The sequence below is a fragment of the Crotalus tigris genome, unplaced genomic scaffold, assembly GCF_016545835.1.
Source record: "Crotalus tigris isolate CLP2741 ecotype Arizona unplaced genomic scaffold, ASM1654583v1 scf7180000024277.1505481, whole genome shotgun sequence".
Classification (NCBI taxonomy): Eukaryota; Metazoa; Chordata; class Lepidosauria; order Squamata; family Viperidae; genus Crotalus; species Crotalus tigris.
The window spans coordinates 98580-119033 of NW_024100449.1; the positions used below are offsets into that span (position 1 = coordinate 98580).

At 41.0% G+C, this 20454-nt stretch overlaps 1 protein-coding gene across 2 annotated transcripts in view; it reads right to left on the bottom strand.

Moving 5' to 3' along the window:
• The window catches only part of FAM135B (family with sequence similarity 135 member B), a 129196-nt gene that overhangs the window by 25282 nt on the left and 83460 nt on the right, over positions 1-20454 (bottom strand). For both annotated transcript variants that reach the window (XM_039323550.1, XM_039323551.1), the window contains 2 exons: positions 4439-4592; positions 551-600 (listed from right to left, as the gene is read on the bottom strand). In XM_039323550.1, the coding sequence (XP_039179484.1) occupies positions 551-600; positions 4439-4592 (204 nt within the window). The remainder of the gene's footprint in view (positions 1-550; positions 601-4438; positions 4593-20454) is intronic.

The window sequence follows — 20454 nt, forward strand, 5'->3', positions numbered from 1 at the left end:
ATTCAAGAAGATAATCGAACACCTGGATAAAATACAAACAAAACTATTTTAATACACTTAGCTTTCGTCAGCTGACTGATGCGGGACAGCTAGAAACAATATGGCCAATTGGGGAGGATAGACCGGTAACTCGGTCCATGAACAGAGCGCAAAAATGGGCGGCTTTATAAGCAAGCTCCCAAAACACTGGCATTTTTACTCTGAGAACATTGGCAGTTAACTGACGAAAGCTAAGTGTATTAAAACAATTTTGTTTCTATTTTATCCGGGTGTTCGATTATCTTCTTGAATATGAGTATACCTGGGATTCGTATTTTTAGCATAATTAAGGATATATATATATATATCGACAATATTAATGACAAGACATAAATAACGAAACAAAACAAAACAGAAATGAATAAAAGTAGGCTAAAATGAATGGAAATAAATTTGACCATGCTAAAAATAAACCGTCCCCAAGTTTGTGTTAAAATTAATAGGATACACCTTATTGTATTTTTGCATTTGACGTTAACACTACTTCCTGGTGTTAGTCATTTGGAAATACCTGCAGCTCTTCAGAAAGTTGTGATAGTGTCTGTTCCACAGCAAGATCTTCTAAAAATAAAAAAAAGAATAGGAAGGTTGATTATCTGAGACAAAAACAATGAACGGAAACACAAGAAAGAGGGGGGGGGATGGTCAAATCTTGGCAAAGCACAATTAGGGAATTAGAGAAACCATAAGATTCTTCACAGATAAAATCATGCAAATGAGAAATTCATTGATTCTCTCTTTTTTTCCCAATAGCAAAGTAGATGCACTTGGCTGATCACAAAAGGTTAAGTAGATTCTGACATATTTAGTCAGAAACAAAAAAATCCCAAGACAGGAAAAAATTAATGGCAAACTGCTTCCAAGTTGTTCCCAAGCAAACCGCACAGAGAACAAAGAAAACTTGGTTTGTGGGGAATCTTCATTTTTATCATTTGTTTAAACCAAGGGTCTTCAAACTTGGCACGCTGGCTGAGGAATTCTGGGAGTTGACATCCACAAGTCATAAAAGGGCCAAGTTTGAAGACCCCTGGCTTAAACTTTAAAATGTGGTTATAAAATACCCACTTAAGCAATAGCATGGTGCCTTAAAAGTAGATTTCCTGCTTCGAAATTAGAACATGGAAGGCTAGATAGAGAGAAGGGGGGGGGTGTAATCACCAAAGTTGAAATACTTGATATTCAGATGACATATTTTGGTTTAGATCTGACAGCTTCTTAACAATTGCCAAATAAGATGTCAAAATGTTGTCTTTGAGAAATGCACAACTCCTGCATAATTAAGAGTAGAACTGAAGGTCATTTTTCAAAGGAACACTTGAAACAATACGAATATGTTACCTCTAATAGAAGTAAAGGAAAGGTCTTCAAAAATTGAAAGAGAAATTTAAAATTGAATTTGTTGCAGTGGAAACTTACTGCCTGGACAAGCAAGCTTACCAAAAACTATAATAGATGGGAAAGAGGAAAGGAGAGCATAAAGGAAGGATGTAAGAGAAACACATAGGCAAAAATTATCTGGGTCTTCAGAATGGGAAAAGGAGCTGTAAGAGAAGATAACTAGCAAAACAGGAAAGAACCTATTTTTCTAAGAAGTCATAAAAAAGGGGCCAGAACTCAGGCAACTGAGCATGTGCAATTAGTTGATTAATATTAATTGACACACCTTGCATACTGTAAATTATCTCTTAATTTTAATGTACATGTGATGTATGATTTAGTACGTAGCAGGAAATATGTAGGAGGCAGTTGCGAAGAGTGTAACCTCATAGTACCTCAGCCAATGGGGAAAGAGGAGGGATGTGGCGGCTGGGACAGGGCTATATAAAGAAGGGAATATTTTGGGTTGAAACTTTGGAGAGAACCAAGCTTTGATAGCTTCTCTCTCCGCATTGCGATAAATGAAACAAAAGGCCTTCACTGTGTCTTGGCTGGTTATTGGTCAGGCGAGCTGGCCTCTGGTCACGAAGAGAGGTGGCCAGGAACACATAACACCTCCATTAATTGTTCTACCTATAAGCAATTGGGGAATGGCCCCCAAAACTGAGCAGACACAAAATCTCCTCCTTAACATAGAATCTGTAATCTCTTTACCTGATATCTCCTATTATGATAGATGCCTTGATATGGAGAAACTTATCTGTTTATTCCAGGATAATAATTTAGGGCTTTGGTAATTAATTTATTCAATTATTCACTTTCATAGACAGAGTACAACAACTTCAGTGAACAATGGTTGAGGCTGGCAGAAGAGCAAAAATCAGAACTTTTTTATCTCCCTTGACATCCAAAGTGGTAAAAGAGAAGGTGGTGGGGTGGTAATGGTGGTGGTGGTGGTAGTCATGGTGGTGGTGGTGGTGGTGGTGGAGGAGGAGGAGGAGGAGGAGGAGAAGAAGAAGAAGAAGAAGAAGAAGAAGAAGAAGAAGAAGAAGAAGAAGAAGAAGAAGAAGAAGAAGAAGAAGAAGAAGAAGAAGAAGAAGAAGAAGACGAAGAAGAAGAAGAAGAAGAAGAAGAAGAAGAAGAAGAAGAAGAAGAAGAAGAAGAAGAAGAAGAAGAAGAAGAAGAAGAGGTGGTGGTGGTGGTGGTGGAGGAGGAGGAGGAGGAGCAGAAGCTCACAGGACCATGGGGATGCTGCAATGGTCATAAATGTGAAGAATGGTCATAAGTTACTTTTTTCACTGGGAATGCTCAAAATAGTATGAATGGGTTTTAAAGAAGAAGAAGGAGAAGGAGAAGGAGAAGGAGAAGGAGAAGAAGAAGAAGAAGAAGAAGAAGAAGAAGAAGAAGAAGAAGAAGAAGAAGAAGAAGAAGAAGAAGAGGAGGAGGAGGAGGAGGAGGATGAGGAGGAGGAGGAGGAGGAGGAGGAGGAGGAGGAGGAGGAGGAGGAGGAGGAGGAGGAGGAGGAGAACGAGAAGCTCACAGGACCACGGGGATGCTGCAATGGTCATAAATGTGAAGAATGGTCATAAGTTACTTTTTTCACTGGGAATGCTCAACACAGTATGAATGGGTTTTAAACCAGGGAAGAAACTGAGTGTCAGGTCTGCCACCTTCATACTTTGTTTAGCTGGCATCCTGCCATAAAATGCAAATGGGAGAGGAGATTGGGAAGGAAACCGGGCTCAAAACCAGTAACCATGAGAGAGATCTTGGAGTCCTAGCATACAATCACTGAAGTATCTAGAACAGAACAGAACAGAATAACAGAGTTGGAAGGGACCTTGGAGGTCATCTAATCCAACCCTCTGCTCAGACAGAGGGTTGGATTAGATGACCTCCTGTTCAGGCAATACGAGCCAGCAGTGTGTGGCAGCCGCCAGAAAAGCTAATATTATCCTTGGTTGTACTGTATAAACTGGGCATAGATCAAAATCACATGAAGTACTAGTACCGCTTTAATAAAGCCTTAGTAAGATCATACCTGAAATACCACATCCAGTTTTGGTCACCACGTTACAAAAAAGATATTGAGATTTAGGGAAAAGGTGCAAAGAAGAAGAACTAAGATGATTAAAGGCCTGGAGATTAAAACATAAAAAACAGTTATAGGATTTGGGTTTGGCTAATCTAGAGAAAAGAAGGACTGGGGGGGGAGGCATGATAGCAGTATTCCAGTATTTGAGAGGTGGTTACAAAGAGAAGGGGTTCAGCTTATTTTCCAAAACACTAGAAGGCAGGACAAGAAACAATGATTGGAAACTGATCAAAGAGAGAAGCAACCTGGAATTAAGGAGAAGCTTCCTGACAGGAAGTTGAGGACAATCAACCAGTGGAACAGCTTGCCTCCAGAAATCGTGGGTGCTCCATCACTGGAGGTTTTTAAAAAGAGACTGGACAATCACCTGTCTGGGATGGTATAGGTCCTCCTGCTTGAGCAGGGGGCTGGACTAGAAGACCTCCAAGGTCCTTTCCAGCTTCTATTCTATTCTATTCTATTCTATTCTATTCTATTCTATTCTATTCTATTCTATTCTATTCTATTCTATTCTATTCTGTTCTGTTCTGTTCTATTCTATTCAATAAAGATTCTCTTTTTTCTTCTCTTCATTATCAATAAAGATTCTATTCTATTCTATTCAATAAAGATTCTCTTTTCTCTTCATTATCAATAAAGATTCTATTCTATTCTATTCTATTCTATTCTATTCTATTCTATTCTATTCTATTCAGATCCAGCTTTGCTTATGCTGTAACCATTTGACTTTAGCAAAAGTGAACCTTTCACTTCAAAAATGGAGTCAAGGGTTTTTCTTTCCTAAATGCTCAAGCTGGGACAAGTCTGACACTGAGCTAAAAGATGTGCCCTGGGCAAGTTGGTGGAGAGGTGTAACCATCCTTGTGTTGATCTGTGCCCGAGACATAGATGGTGTGTATCATTCTCAATTCACAACCCTCCACGTACCTAACTTCAGCTGGGGCAAACCAGGAACCTCCTTTGCAATGGCAGCATAGTAGCCCCGAAGACCTCTGTGGGCACTGAGGAGCAGGAGGCAGAGGTCTTCATGCCACTTGTGGGCATGTTGCCTGCAGTTTTCTGATGGGACATAGCAGCCGCCCTGGAGAAGACAGGAAAGACAGAGAAGTAAGGAGCATTACTTGAGGGCCATCAAATCTGCCTACATCGCGATCCCTGGAATTAAGCAGAAAGAAAGAAAGAAAGAAAGAAAGAAAGAAAGAAAGAAAGAAAGAAAGAAAGAAAGAAATAAAGAAAGGAAGGAAGGAAGGAAGGAAGGAAGGAAGGAAGGAAGGAAGGAAGGAAGGAAGGAAGGAAGGAAGGAAGGAAGGAAGAAAGAAAGAAAGAAAGAAAGAAAGAAAGAAAGTCCAGCTCACCTTGAATTCCTTTCTACTCTTAACTCCCGCTAATTTTCCTTAACCACTAGTAGTTCAGATTCTTGTAGAGAGCTTATGCTTACAATAAATCTTTATATGCATTTGAGTTGCCTGGAACTCCTGATTTTTCTGGTGCATCATGATAGATAGATAGACAGACAGACAGACAGACAGACAGACAGACGGACGGACAGACGGACGGACGGATGGATGAATGGATGGTAGACAGAAAGACAGACAAACAGACAAATTAATTTTGACAGTTTCTAACTTTCTAACCCCAAATATCAGGAAATGTTTCAGACTTCGAGACTTCCTTCTCAGTCACCCAAGCCAGAAACAAATTACATAAAAGCTGTTCTCTTCCTTTCCATCCTCGTCCACTGTTCTAGCTTATTTTCTTATTTTCAAGCAATCAGATGGCGGAAGCCTTCTAAAAGGAACGTGTCAAGTTGTTTCCCAACGCTTATAAATCTCCAATCTGTATTAACAGAAGCTGGTTGGGGAAAAAAAAAATAGATTGGCCAGATGCTAGGGACTCAATCAATAATTGTTTGAAATCAAATTGGTCTGCTGCATTTCTTCATTGCAGCGCTTATTTCCTTCTTTTTTTGGGGGGGGGGGTTTGATGAAAAACTGCTTTTTTAAAAAAATATATGTAAGAAGTACAAAACTTCCATCACCTCAAGATGTGGGTCAATGACTTCACTCCAGAAGTAGACTAGTACGCCACGGTCTGTTTACTTCAGGATGATTTCAGGAAGGAAATTAACTTCTTAAGCCAATTAATCAGTGGAACGGGTGGTTTTCAGAAGTTGTGGGTGCTCCAATACTGGAGAGTCATTTGTCCAGAATGGTATAGGGCAGGGGTCTTCAAATATGGCCCTTTCATGACTTGTGGACTTCAACTCCCAGAATTCCTCAGCCAGGCATGCGTGGCTGGCTGAGGAATTCTGGGAGTTGAAGTCCACAAGTCATAAAAGGGCCAAGTTTGAAGACCCCTGGTATAGGGTCTACTGCTCAAGCAGGGGGTTGGATTAGAAGACCTCCAAAGTCCCTTCCAACTCTGGAAGTGCAGAAATCAGCAAACTCAGGCAGTTCAAATGTATATAAGGGTTTATTACAAGCTTAAGCTCTTTACAAGAATATGAACTACTCAGGGTCAAAGCAAATAGACAGTAGATAAGAGTCAATGGAATTCAAGGTAGGCTGGACTTAGATCTCTTGTGGGCATGAAGGGATTTGAGACTAATGACATGTTTGACTCCCTCCCCTGGCTCAGCCTGGTCATCTCCTACATTGATTCTGTTACATCTTTCATTGTCATCCCAAAAGTGCTTTCTTTCAAAAGGCAACTGGACTTTCTTGTTTTTCTGGAAGACATTTCCCTTCTCATCCAAGAGGCTTCTTCAGTTCTGACTGAATGGTGGAATATGGAAGGATTTATATTCCTTGGAGTCATGTGGTCATTGGCCCTTTTTCATATATGATCCTGCGGGCACAGATAAATCTCCCAGTGGCCTCAACGACTCTCAGAATGAGGGTTAATGACCAGATGACTAGAAGGAATATAAATCCTTCCATTCTCCACCATTCAGTCAGAACTGAAGAAGCTTCTTGGATAAGAAGGGAAATGCCTTCTAGCAAAACAAAGGAAGCACCTTCTGAAAGAAAGCACTTTTGGGACAATCGTGACCTGGACCAGTGGTTCTTAACCTTTTTGAAAGAATCGCCCCCTTGAGCCAATGAGGAAGTTGTCATCACCCCCCTCCACCAACATAACCTCTCAATCACAACATAAGAAATAATTTTTCAGTTTATGCAAACACTTTTTTTGTTTTCTTTAAAATTGTCATCAGGACATATCGATGCAAATAATTTATTTCCAGTCTTTTTCCCAGATCTCAACTGTTTGAAAATTTTTGGTGCCACCCGTCACTTTATTCCCAAACTTCGTGATACGTGTATTTCATTATTATCTTATGTAATTCAATCCACTAATAGCGAGTGATCTGATGTTTTTGTACGACAGATATGCAGCGATTCACTGTACGAAAAAGTCTCAAAAGTGTCCCCAAAACTTCTCACTCCATCGCCCCCATATCGCCCCCTTTTTTTTCCTTCACCCCCGCATCACCCCTTTTTGTTTCATCGCCCCCTTGGAAAATGAAATTGTCCCCTGGGGGGCAATATCGCCCAGGTTAAGAACCACTGACCTGGACCACTGAGAATCTCCATAGACATGTCACATTGTCCATCACCATCACAAATCTCTTGCCTGCTTCCAAATCCCACACTGCATTACTTTTCCTTGATTCCTGCTCTCTCTCTCTTCCAAATCCAGGGCCCCATCTGCAAGCATAATCCTCATCCCTTCCCCAAAATTTGGACGCCAAGGCAAGGGGATGCTTTCCCCTTGCATCTGTCAACCGTCCGGCTGGCGAATTCAACGTTAAATAAACTCTACGATCCTGAGGTGCCATAAGAGATAACTTTTGCTGGTGGCAAGCACCATCTATAAAACCTTTTATATAAATTTTCTTTATAGGAAGTTGACATTGTCAAATTAGAATTTCTTTCCCCTAGATTTTGCAATTTTTCTAATTCTATTTTATATCCAGCAAGATTAGCAAAAATGTTTAAAAATATGTCAGATGTTGGAAATGTAAACACAATTCTGGCACGTACTATCATATGTGGTGGACATGTGATAAAGCAAAAAAAAAATTATTGGAAAAAGATACATACGTGGTTAGAAAAGATATTGGGAGAACATGTAGATTTTTAACCTGAACTTTTTTTTAATTAGGTAGAAAAGATTAACAAACAAAACCTATATTTGATTTTACACGTCATAACAGCGGCAACAATAATATTTGCGCAATATGGAAAAATACCATATGAAGGAATACCACCAGATGAAGAAATAATCAAAAAAATATTGGAATGCGCAGAGATGGACAGACTGACTATGAGACTGAAAAAAAAAAAAGAAGAAACAGAATATTCTTAAACTTGGGACTTATTTACTGATGGTTAGAGGAAAGAATAAAGGATTAGGAATTTAATATGTATTAGCGTATTTAAACTCAGACAGCATGTTGGTTGAAAAATTATTATTACATGTATGGAAAAAAATAATAAAATCTTACAAAAAAAAAAGAGAGAGAGATAACTTTTTACTGAATGTGCATCCTGGCACCGAAGAAGTAAAATCAACTCTAGTTTTCCCACGAGAAAACCTGGTTAGGTAACAATAGCTTTTGGTAACCTCCACCCATCCTGTGTTCAAGTTGCCCAATCATATTCTTTCTGTTTGTTATGGGGACGGTCCCCTTCTCTGCCATACACCTGCTTTGGGTGATTTTGGGTCTCACAATCCATGGATGGCTTCCTGAAACTCATGTTTCTTAGTAATAGTAATAGTAGTAAAGTTGGAAGGGACCTTGGAGGTCATCTAGTCCAACCCCCTGCTCAGGCAGGAAACCCTACACCATTTCGGACAAATGGCTGTCCAGTCTCTTCTTAAAAACTTCCAGTGTTCGAGCATTTACCACTTCTGGAGGCAGGCTGTTCCACTGGTTAATTGTTCTCACTGTCAGGAAGTTTCTCCTTAGTTCTAGGTTATTTCTCTCCTTGATTAGTTTCCATCCATTGCTTCTTGTCCTGCCTTCAGGCGCTTTGGAGAATAGCTTAATTCCCTCTTCTTTGTGGCAGCCCCTGAGATATTGGAATACTGCTATCATGTCCCCCCTTGTCCTTCTCTTCATTAAACTAGACATACCCAATTACAGCAACTGTTCCTTATATGTTTTAGCCTCCAGTCCCCTAATCATCTTTGTTGCTCTTCTCTGTACTCTTTCTAGGGTCTCAACATCTTTTTTACATCGTGGTGACCAAAACTGGATGCAGTATTCCAAGTGTAGCCTTACCAAGGCATTGTAAAGTGGTATTAATACCCTGACTGCTCTTTAGAAGGCCAGATCCTGAAGTTGAAACTCAAATACTTTGGCCACCTAATGAGAAGGAAGGACTCACTGGAAAAGGGCCTAATGCTGGGAAAGATTGAGGGCAATAGAAGAAGGGGACGACAGAGAATGAGATGGCTGGATGGAGTCACTGAAGCAGTAGGTGTGAACTTAAATGGACTCCAGAAGATGGTAGAGGACAGGAAGACGTGGAGGAACATTGTCCATGGGGTCGCGATGGGTCGGACACGACTTCGCAATTAACAACAACAACAATTAATACTTCACGTGATCTTGATTCTATCCCTCTGTTAATGCAGCCCAGCACTGTGTTGGCCTTTTTGGCAGGTGCAGCACACGGCTGGCTCATATTTAGGTGATTGTCTTTCCCAAGCTCTCCCTCCTCCCTGTTTCTATGGCAAGCTGAGCAGCGACAGAGGTTGGCAAGCATCTTAGCAATTCAACCTTGACCGTCCCATTCTGGAGATCCTCATGGGGTGGTATGTCCCCTGTTCATTTCCCCAGAAAAAAGTACCTTGGCTTCCCTGCCAGCTTTCTGTTTTCAGACCCCTTCATCGGTCTCCTTTGCTGGCAACAACATCAATTTTACAAACACTCATAAAAACATCACCGCAAACTTAAACAAAGTGCCAAGCAATCACCGGAGAGGAAATACAGACCATCCCCCTGACAGTGATAAAGGATCCCAACCTTTCCGGGATTTTATTTGCTTTTACAACAGACTGACATTTCTCTGCTGAGGCTGATCCCCGCATTTATTTCTTCCCAGTTTGGAAGCAAGCACAGATTCCATTCTCACCCCCGAGTGAATGACAAGCAATTGCAAGGGAAGGTGATTATCTCCCGCAGCCACCCTTGCCACTGAGATGATGGCCAGGTCTCCAAAAGCCCCAGAGGAAATGATTGAGGAAAGTGCATCTAAAGTAAAAGTTCACATAAACTTGGGAGCAGTTCTTGAAACAGGGTATTTGATAAGATAAGGAAAATCAAAAGACTGAGCAACTTTGGAGGAGCTATCTTAAGACAGAAATGCAAAGGGAAGGGGTAATAATAATAATAATAATAATAATAATAATAATAATAATAATAATAATAATAATAATAATAAAGTAGCAACAATGGTGCATTGGAAGATCTGCAAAAAATATCATTTGCCTGTAAGCAAAAACTGGTGGGATCATAAAATAGAGAAAGTCATAGAAAATGATAAAATTAAACTGCTCTGGGACTCAGAATTCAAACAGACAAGCACCTGCAACATAACACCCCAGACTTAACAATTGTCGATAAGAAAGACAAAAAAGTCTGGATAGTGGACGTGGCAGTGCCTGGAGACAGCAGACTAGACGAGAAAGAACTGGAGAAGATAACAAAATACAAAGACCTAGAAATAGAAATAGAAAGACTGTGGCAAAAGCAAGCAAGGGTAGTACCAATAGTCATAGGCTCCTTGGGTGCAATCCCAAAACAACTGGAGCACCACTTGAACACCATTGGCATTGACAAATTTGCTATTAGTCAATTGCAAAAGGCGGCCTTACTAGGAACTGCTTCCATCCTGCGACGATATCTGTAATACCATCAAACATCCACATCTGCCTATCCCAGGTCCTGGGTAAGGACTCAATAGGTAGACAAAATGCCAAATCCAGTCTGAACATCTGGCTGACTGTGCGATGATCGATAATAATAATAATAATAAAGTTGGAAGGGACTTTGGAGGTCATCTAATCCAACCCCCTGCTCAGGCAGGAAACCCTATACCATTTCAGACAAATGGCTGTCCAGTCTCTTCTTAAAAACTTCCAGTGTTGGATCATTCACCGCTTATGGAGGCAGGTTGTTCCACTGGTTAACTGTTCTAACTGTCAGGAAGTTTCTCCTTAATTCTAGGTTGCTTCTCTCCTTGATCAGTTTCCATCCATTGCTTTTCGTCCTGCCTTCAGGTGCCTTGGAGAATAGCTTGACTCCCTCTTCTTTGGGGCAGCCCCTGAGATATTGGAGCACTGCTATCATGTCCCCGCTCGTCCTTCTCTTCGTTAAACTAGACATACCCAATTCCAGCAACCGTTCCTTATATGTTTTAGCCTCCAGTCTAAATGCTGTTCTTTTCATCAGCACATGCACTTGAATCTGGATAAGCAGAAACATAGAATCAAAATTACTATCTCCTTGTAAAACTTTAGTAAGATCACACCTGGAATCCTGCATCCAGTTTTGGTCACCAGGTTACAAAAAAGATGTTGAGACTTTGAAAAAAGTGTAGAGAAGAGCAACTAGGATGAATAAAGACCTGGAGGCTAAAACGTAGGAAGAACAGTTGCAGGAATTGGGTATGGCTAATCTGGAGAAAAGAAGGACTAGGGGGGACATGATAGCAATATTTCAGCATTTGTAGGGCTGTCAACTTATTTTCCAAAGCACCTGAAGGCAGGACAAGAAACAATGGATAGAAACTAATAAAGGAGCGAAGCAACCTGGAATTATGGAGAAATGTTCTACCAGTGAGGACAATTAACCTGTGGAACAGCTTGCCTTGTAAGAACTTCATCACTGGAGGTTTTTAAGAGGAGACTGGACAGGCTGAAATGGTATAGGGCAGCGGTTCTCAACCTATGGGTCGCAACCCCATTTGGGGTCGATCGACCATTTCACGGGGGTCGCCAAGCAAGGCTGTCTGCCATTTTTTCCCCTTTTCCAGCGGGTGCCTTACCTCCCTTGGGCTGGGCCAGCTGGTGGCCCAGCCGGTGGTCGGCCCGCTCTGTCTCTGCCGCTTGCCAGCTACGCCTCGGCCGGCGCAGGGGGTGTCACCACGCATGCCCGGCGCTCCCAGGCAGGGAAAGTCCTCGACTTACAACCGGTTGGGTAGTCCTCGACTTACGACCAGTTTAGTCCTCGACTTACAACCAGTTTAGTCCTCAACTTACGACTGGTTGGGGGTCACAGCATTAAAAAGGTTGAGAACCACTGGTATAGGGTCTCCTGCTTGAGCAGGCGGCTGGACTAGAAGACCTCCAAGGTTACTTCCAGCTCTATTCTGATTAAGATTAAAATTCTGCAGGAAAATTCAACCATTCAGTTCCAAAGAACTTTTCAGGAGCAAAATGGAATTCCATTGTTCCATCATGTGTTGCTACTTACCCAACTAACCATTATTTATTATTGTGTTACCTTTCATATTGGAATGCTGTGCACTGTTTTCACCCGCCAACACTTCTGGGAATTGGAGGGAGAGGAGGAAGTGGAAAAGAAACAGAGAGAGAGAGAGAGAGTAGGAGGAAGAGGGAGCGGGAGAGAGGGTGAGAGAGAGAAAGAGAGAGAGAATAGGAGGAAGAGGGAGCGGGAGAGAGGGTGAGAGAGAGAAAGAGAGAGAGAATAGGAGGAAGAGGGAGCGGGAGAGAGGGTGAGAGAGAGAGAGAGAGAGAGATACACAAGGAGGGAGGGAGGAAAAGGCACACACATAGATAAAGACAGAGAGGGAGGGAAATATACACACAAGGAGGTACAGAGAGAGAGGGAGAGGGGGAGAGGGACACAGAGAAGGAGAGAGACAGACAGACAGACGCAGGGAGATATGGAGGGAGAGGGGGAGAAAGGGAGAAGCAGAGGGATAGAAATAGAGAATATACCCAAAGTATATTCACACCAAAAACTAGGTCCAGAAGCATTTGGTTGACAGACTGGCTAAACACTGCTGTCATCTTGACTTTTTGAGAGAGCTCCACTCCCACCCCACCCCCCCACGCTGGTCTATGGATATTCCATTACAGGACAAAGCTGGATAAACATATGTATTAGTTCTGTCCTGTAGGAGGAGCGAACGGAGAAGCAACAGCTTAGAGCTTGTTGTCCATCTGCTTAAGAGGAGTGTGAAGATCAGCTCGGTCCTGGTGTGGATCACAGGTTTAGCTCATGTTGTCTCTCGGATCTGATGTGATTATTCCAATTTTTTTTTTTAAAAAAAAAGAAGAGTTTATATAATGCTTTGAACAGAAATGCCAAATTGGGTGAATTGGGTTGGTCTGAATATTTTGAATACACATTCCCAATTCAGGAAGTTGATTTTGCTAGTTTATGGAGCAGAGTTACTTTGGAATCTTACCTCTGTTCTAAATCCAAGCATCAGATATAATCCGTATATATTAATGCAAAAAAAAAAAATGTCTGAAAGAGTGAGAAGGAGGAAGGGAAGGAATGAAGGCACTGATGGATGTTATCAAATCTGCTTTCTTTATTTAAGGCTTCAAGATTTACTGGTAGCCTCAGATGGTTACTGTTATGTATTGAATATATATATATATATATATATATATATATATATATATATATATATATATATATATATATAAGTTGTGTTAATCCCTGCTAAAGTGAAACTAACTTAACTCCAACTGCTTGTAAAGCTAAAGTGAAACTAACTTTTAGATGACCCTGTTTGTTAACTCCAACTGTTTTGGAGGGAAACTTTGAACATTCATATTTGGGCGGGCTTTTTCAAGTATTGTGATTGGTTAAGGCCCTTTGGGCTCAGAGTATAAATTACAGGCAATTGCCTGCAGTTCTCCAGTTCTAGTTAGAGTCAATAAATGATGTTGTAACTAGGCTGGTCTGCTCTTGCCTACTGAAGCCCACTACACAATAGTTACAACCACTATGTTCTGATGATCAGGATGTCTCAGATTATTAGGACCATCTGAAATCTTTTATAAAGAATCCCAAATAGTTTTCCACACATTCCTACTCTTAGGAGGGGCCTGGAAATAAAGCAATATGTTGGCAGGTTAGTTTGCTAGCTTAGGAAGAGAAATATAAGTCACTGTCATTTGCTTGTATTCAGGACAAATGGGTGAAAATTACCAGCTACTAGATTTCATGGGATGCTAAGTGTCTCTGATCCTCTGACATACAGGCAGATTAAGATTTGCTAGATCCCAGGTGATTTTCAGTTGATCCTCAAGACTTTCTGGTTCCCAATAAATTTACAACACAGTAAGTAAAATTAAAAAAAAAAAATCCTTTCCAGTTCAGTGATAAGCTTTGAAGTTTAGTTAGGTAAATAGAATATAATTTGTATCATTAACACAGATGTACACCTGTATATGTTGGTTATTCCAAAGCACAGTTCATGGAAAATTCTTAGTTCTATCTCCTAAGTCACTATATTGCATCTGCATCTATTTTTGTGTCTTTGTTTTTGTTTCCTTTTGCCTCTGGTTGCTGTGATGTTGGACACATCACAGAAAATGAAATTAAATTCACTGGTCCAGAAAATAGTTAAAATGAGATTTGCTAGTTCTGGCACAGTTAACATCACCCAGAGTCAAATAGTCTTGATTTGAAGATTGAAATGAATGACCTTCGTTTATAAGTGAATTGCTTGAAGGAAGATACCATAAAGATGCCACTAAGAAAGGCTGAGAATCTCATTAGTGTTCTAAAACAGGAAATAAAAGTAAAGTTGCTAGTCTGGAGACAAACTTAATCCTTCTTTGCCAGGCACAAGCAATCAGTACCACTCATGAAGTCTCAAGCAGAAGACATGATCGCAGTATTCCAATATTTGAGGGGCTGCAAAAAAGAAGAGGGAGTCAAGCTATTCTCCAAAGGAGCTGAGGGCAGGACAAGAAGCAAACGGATGGAAACTAATCATTTTCTGTTCTTGTTTTCCCAAGGTACACAATTATATTGTATATTTTGAGCCATTTTGTTGTAGCCTCAAGAATAGTACAGTTTTGGCATTTCTAAACCCTTTGGGTACGTATAAGGAATGGTTGCTGGAATTAGGTATGTCTAGTTTAATGAAGAGAAGGACGAGGGGGGGGCATAATAGCAGTGTTCCAGTATCTCAAGGGCTGCCCCAAAGAAGAAGGAGTCAAGCTATTTTCCAAAGCGTCTGAAGGCAGGACAAGAAGCAAGGAATGGAAACTAATCAAGGAGAGAAGCAACCTAGGACTAAGGAGAAACTTCCTGACAGTGAGAACAATTAACCAGTGGAACAGCCTGCCTCCAGAAGCCGTGAATGCTCCAACACTGGAAGTTTTTAAGAAGAAACTGGACAGCCATTTGTCCAAAATGGTATAGGGTTTCCTGCCTGAGCAGGGGGTTGGACTAGATGACCTCCAAGGTCCCTTCCAACTTTACTACTATTACTACTACTACTACTACTATTAATATTATTATGTCAATTTAAGTAGAAGTTTGGGAAGGAAGGAAGGAAGGAAGCCAAAAGGAAGAAAAAGAAGGATAAAAAGAAAGAAGGAAAGTGGAAGTTCTGACAGTTCTTCATGAATTTTAAATTTGGTGCATTTTTTTTTAAAGTATCCCTAAACTCTATATTTTTGCTTGGGAAACTGATGCAAAAAATGTGTTTCTACAAGTTTTCCTCCAGCATTTTTTTCTTTTATTTTGATCAGCAAGAACAAACATTCTGCACTTTTGCTAAAGCAAATCATTCCCATTTTCTACAATTCACCGCAGGGCATCAAGAATATCTGGATAGCTGTTGCAATGGAGATTAGCACCACTCTCCTATTTTGTCCTGATATTTGCTTAACGGCTCCTCCAGGCATCTTATGCTTTATTCCTACTTCACTGAACAGCCTTAACATAATTTACAGGCAAGAACAATGAAATTTTATGGGGCATGAAGCAGATAACCATTTCTTGGTAGCTCGTTATAGTGAATTCTCTACCTGCATGGATGTTCACCGGCATGTTTTGTTATGGGAAAATCCCAAAAGAGATAGGAGGGGAAATGTTCTGGGAGAAAATTATGGAAAAGGTAGATGTTCAAAATCTTTCTTACATGTAGTTCTCAACCTCTCACATTTAGGCAAGAAAAACCAAATGTTCAGGTATAGTATAGTATGTTCAGGTATCTTGCTCAATAGTAGTAACTGTGAGAGGGATCTTGGAGTCCTAGTGGACAATCACTTAAATATGAGCTAGCAGTGTCCCGCAGCTGCCAAAAAAGTCAACACAGTGGTAGGCTGCTTTAACAGAGGGATAGAATCAAGATCACGTGAAGTATTAATACCACCTTACAATGCCTTGGGAAGGCCACACTTGGAATACTGCATCCAGTTTTGGTCACCACGATGTAAAAAAGATGTTGAGACTCTAGAAAGAGTACAGAGAAGAGCAACAAAGATGATTAGGGGACTGGAGGCTAAAACATATAAGGAACGGTTGCTGTAATTGGGTATGTCTAGTTTAATGAAGAGAAGGATGAGGGGGGACATGATAGCACTCTTCCAATATCTCAGGGGCTGCCACAAAGAAGAGGGAGTCAAGCTATTCTCCAAAGCACCTGAAGGCAGGACAAGAAGCAACGGATGGAAACTAATCAAGGAGAGAAGCAATCTGGAACTAAGGAGAAATTTCCTGACAGTTAGAACAATTAACCAGTGGAACAACCTGCCTCCAGAAGTGGTGAATGCTCCAACATTGGAAGTTTTTAAGAAGAGACTGGACAGCCACTTGTCCGAAATGGTGTAGGGTTTCCTCCCTGAGCAGAGGGTTGGACTAGATGACCTCCAAGGTCCCTTCCTACTTTATTATTATTATTATTATTATTATTATTATTATTATTATTATTATTATTATGCCCAAAAGGTCATAAATACCTTTTGGTCCACTTGTTGAAACTTTGAACAGTTATAAGTCAAGGACTACGGTTATTCATTGAGAGCACTTTTGGGCACTTGATGATGCTGAGCTGACTTCTAAAGCTGGAATGGAGCACTTGTTGGAGAAGAAGCTCCATCTGCTTTGAGGAGGTTTCCTTCTTTGAGCAGACAAAAGTGCTTCTATGAACGCTATCAGAGATCATGTAGGATTCATGAACATCTGAATAAAAAATTAGGAATCTACTAGCACTTTTTCCCGTCAATACATTTAATGCAAACAACACCACCAGGGAGCAAAAAAAAAAAGATGTTGAGATTCTAAAAATAGTGCAGAGAAGAGCAACAAAGATGACTAGGGGGCTGGAGGCTGAAGCATACAATGAATGATTGCAGGAACTGGACATATTTTTCAAAAAAGAAGGACTAGGGTGACATGATAGCAGTCTTCCAATATTTGAGAGGCTGTCACAGTGAAAATGGGGTCGACTTCTTCTCCAAAGCACCTGAGGGCAGGACAAGGTAGAAGTTATCAACTGGAGATCTAACCAAGAATTATGGACAAATTTGCTGTTCATGAGAACAATTAATCTCTGGAAGTTTTCACTGTTCTATCACTGGAGGTTTTTAAGAAGACATTGGACATTTGTTTCTGAAATGGTATTGGGTCTTTTGCTTGAACAGGGGGTTGAAGATCTTCAAGGTCCTTTCCAAATCTGTATTTTCAATTCTTTATTTTATTATATGAGAAGTCATCCTCCCCCGAGAAGAAAATATTAAAAGGGCAGAAAATATATTTCCTCAAAGGATCTTAAAGAGGCAGAAAAGCATGTCCAGTTTTTCTTAATAGCCCCAGGTCTCTGTCCCCCAAGTAGAAACCAGCCCTGTAGAAATGCAAATGGAGGCCCCAGAAGACAAAGATACCTAAAATTTACATACCCCACCTAAACTCTAAGACAGGACATAATAGGATTAACACAGAGATACCAAAGGGCATACTCAGACTCAGGTCAAAGTTCATGCCACAGGAAGCAACTCCAAACAAAAGGCTCCAGAGGGTATAAAAACTCACTCTCCACATGTGCTCGGCCTCTTTTTTCCCCTCTCTTTTCTGCCAGAGCCATCTTTCTGTCTGGCTTTCCTCTTCAATAAACTACAACCTTCTTTCTAAAGGAGTCCCCATGTTGTTTTATCCCTGGCTTGGGCTGATCCACGATGAAGACTTTTCTTCCAAAAATTAAAATGCAGAAGTTTTTACGAGTCACAACTCACTTCATCTGATGCTTAGAGCAGTGTTTTTCAACCTTGGCAACTTCAAGATATGTGGTCTTCAATTCCCAGGATTCCCCAGCCTATCTGTAACCTAATTCTTGAGGCATGCAAAGACTGAGGCTGAATAATGAGGAAGAAAGTTGTGAATAATGATTCATAGGAAAAGAATGGATCTGTGGAAACAACAATCAAAAAAGCCTCTGTGTTTTGTTGACCCAATAACTCTCCCCTCTTCTTAAACCTGTAGGGGATGGAGACAAATATCTAAGACCTATCATTATTTCAGGAACATAATAGTGGCTTGCTTCAGGCACAGAAAGGGAACATAAAGTCCTTGTCATTTATAAGCAAACCACTGGGCCTATGACTTCTACCTCTTGGTCAGAAAGATTTACATCATTTCTCCATTTTTTAGATCAGGGAATATAAGTAACTGGGATCTCCCTGTAACTCTTCCTTTTTGACAGTGACAGAACATTTCAAGTGAGACATTACAGAAATAAAAACAAGAGTCTCTTGAAAACCCAGTGCATGTATTACGATGAATAATAACAGAGTTGGAGGGGACTTTGGAGGTCTTCTAGTCCAACCCCTTGCTCAACCAGGAAACCTTATACCATTTCAGACAAATGATTGTCCAATTCTTCTTACAAAACAATCAATTAATTGTTCTCACTGTCAGGAAATTTCTCTTTTTAGGTTTTCAGATGCTTAGGAGAATAGGTCGGCCTCTTCTTCTTGCCCCTTAGATGAACATTGCTACAATGTCATCCCTATTCCTTTTTTCCCAATTAAACTAGACCGGGGTGTCAAACTTAATTTCATTGAGGGCCACATTAGGATTGCGGTTGCCCTCGTGGGGGTGGGGGGGTAGCCAAGATGGGGGCAGCCTAGTGGTGGGCATGGATGGAATGGGTGTGGCCTACTGGGTGGGCGTGGCCAGCTCTACATCGTTCGCGTCAAAGGTGCCCGTGGGGGCCTGGACAGGAGTGGGACAGATCTGAGGGTCTCTGGCATAAGGGGGTGGGACCGGAGCAAGCACAAGGCATGGTCCATTTCATCATTCCTCACAAAAGGTGACACCTCCCCAGCATGCACCCGGGGGGGCAACATGGCAGGGGCTGGTTCCTCGCTGTTTTTAGACAGCCTTGTGGAGCTAAGACTGAATGTGTTTCAGCATAGATGGCCACCACAAAATTGTACATTGGCTACTAGCCAATCTGGGTCAGAATCAAGGCAGTGGGGGCTGTTCCCTCACTGTTTCCAGGATGGCTTTGCGGGCCACATGAAACCACTTTGCGGGCCTCATCCGGCCCCCGGGCCTTGTGTTTGACATGTCTGAACTAGACATACCCAATTCTTGCAACAGTTTTTCACATGTTTTAGCCTCCAGTCGCCAAATCTGCTTTGCTGCTCTTCTCTGCACTCTTCCTAGAGTCTCAATATCTCTTTCAGCCACAAATTAGTTAGGGAACAATTTAGCAATCAAATATTTTATCTTTAAAATATTTACCACCACCAGTCAAAAAGAATTTCCTCTTTGTTACATTAAGGAATAGATTTGAAAAAAAAGAAATACTGGAAATTAGTTTTAGGGCAATTTTGAAAAAGCTTGATACAAAACTAGCTTTATCCTTCTTGTGAAAAAAAAATCCCCTTTGTAATTATTTGGGACAATAATGATTTTTATAATATTGAAGATTCTGAGCAGAGAGAGGAGGAGGGAGAGGAAGAGGAGGGAGGGACAAGTGGTACGGGAGAGGGAGGAGAAGGGAGGAGAGAGGCAGGGGAAGAAAGAGGGAGGGGGAAAGGGAGGGAGGGAAGGATGAGAGAGGAAGGAAGGAAGGGAGGGAGGGAGGGAAGGGAGGAAGGAAAAGAAGGATAAAAGGAAAGAAGGAAAATGGAAGGATGATAGAGGAAGGAATGAAGGGAGGGAGGGAGGGAAGGATGAGAGAGGAAGGAAGGAAGGAAGGAAGGAAGGAAGGAAGGAAGGAAGGAAGGAAGGATGGAAGGGAGGGAGGGAGGGGAGGAAGGAAAAGATAAAAGGAAAGAAGGAAAATGGAAGGATGATAGAGGAAGGAATGAAGGGAGGAACGAAGGGAGGAAGGGAAGGGAAGGAAGGAAGGAGGAAGGAAGGAAGGAAGGAAGGAAGGAAGGAAGGAAGGAAGGAAGGAAGGAAGAGATTATCTTCTAACTTCTTGTCCTTTCTAACAGCAGTATGCATTCAGAGCACTCCACTAGGCTGGGAGCAGAATAAAATAAAATAAAATAAAATAAAGTAAAATAAAATAAAGTAAAATAAAATAATAAAATAAAATAAAATAAAATAAATAAAATATAAAATAAAATAAAATAATAAAATAAAATAAAATAAAATAAGGCAAGCCCGTCTGTCCAAAATCACTCAGCACGAAACTCCTTTCAGCCTTACAAGCCTGACATTTAATTATTCTGCAAAATGCAAAGAGGTCAAGTGCAACAAATGATTTTTCAAAGAAAAGTCCTTTTGACGTCTGCTGGAGACAGTGGCAGGCCAGGATCCTCTGTGCCGAATCAAAGCAGAGAAATTATCAGGCAAGAGCGTGGTCTGAAAGCTATCTCCTTTAGAAAGGACAGTCACAGTGGGGATTTTATTGTTTTGAAGTATCAAGCTGATCCTCAAATACATTTGCTGTTGTGTGGTTCTAGTTGGGCAGCTGCAA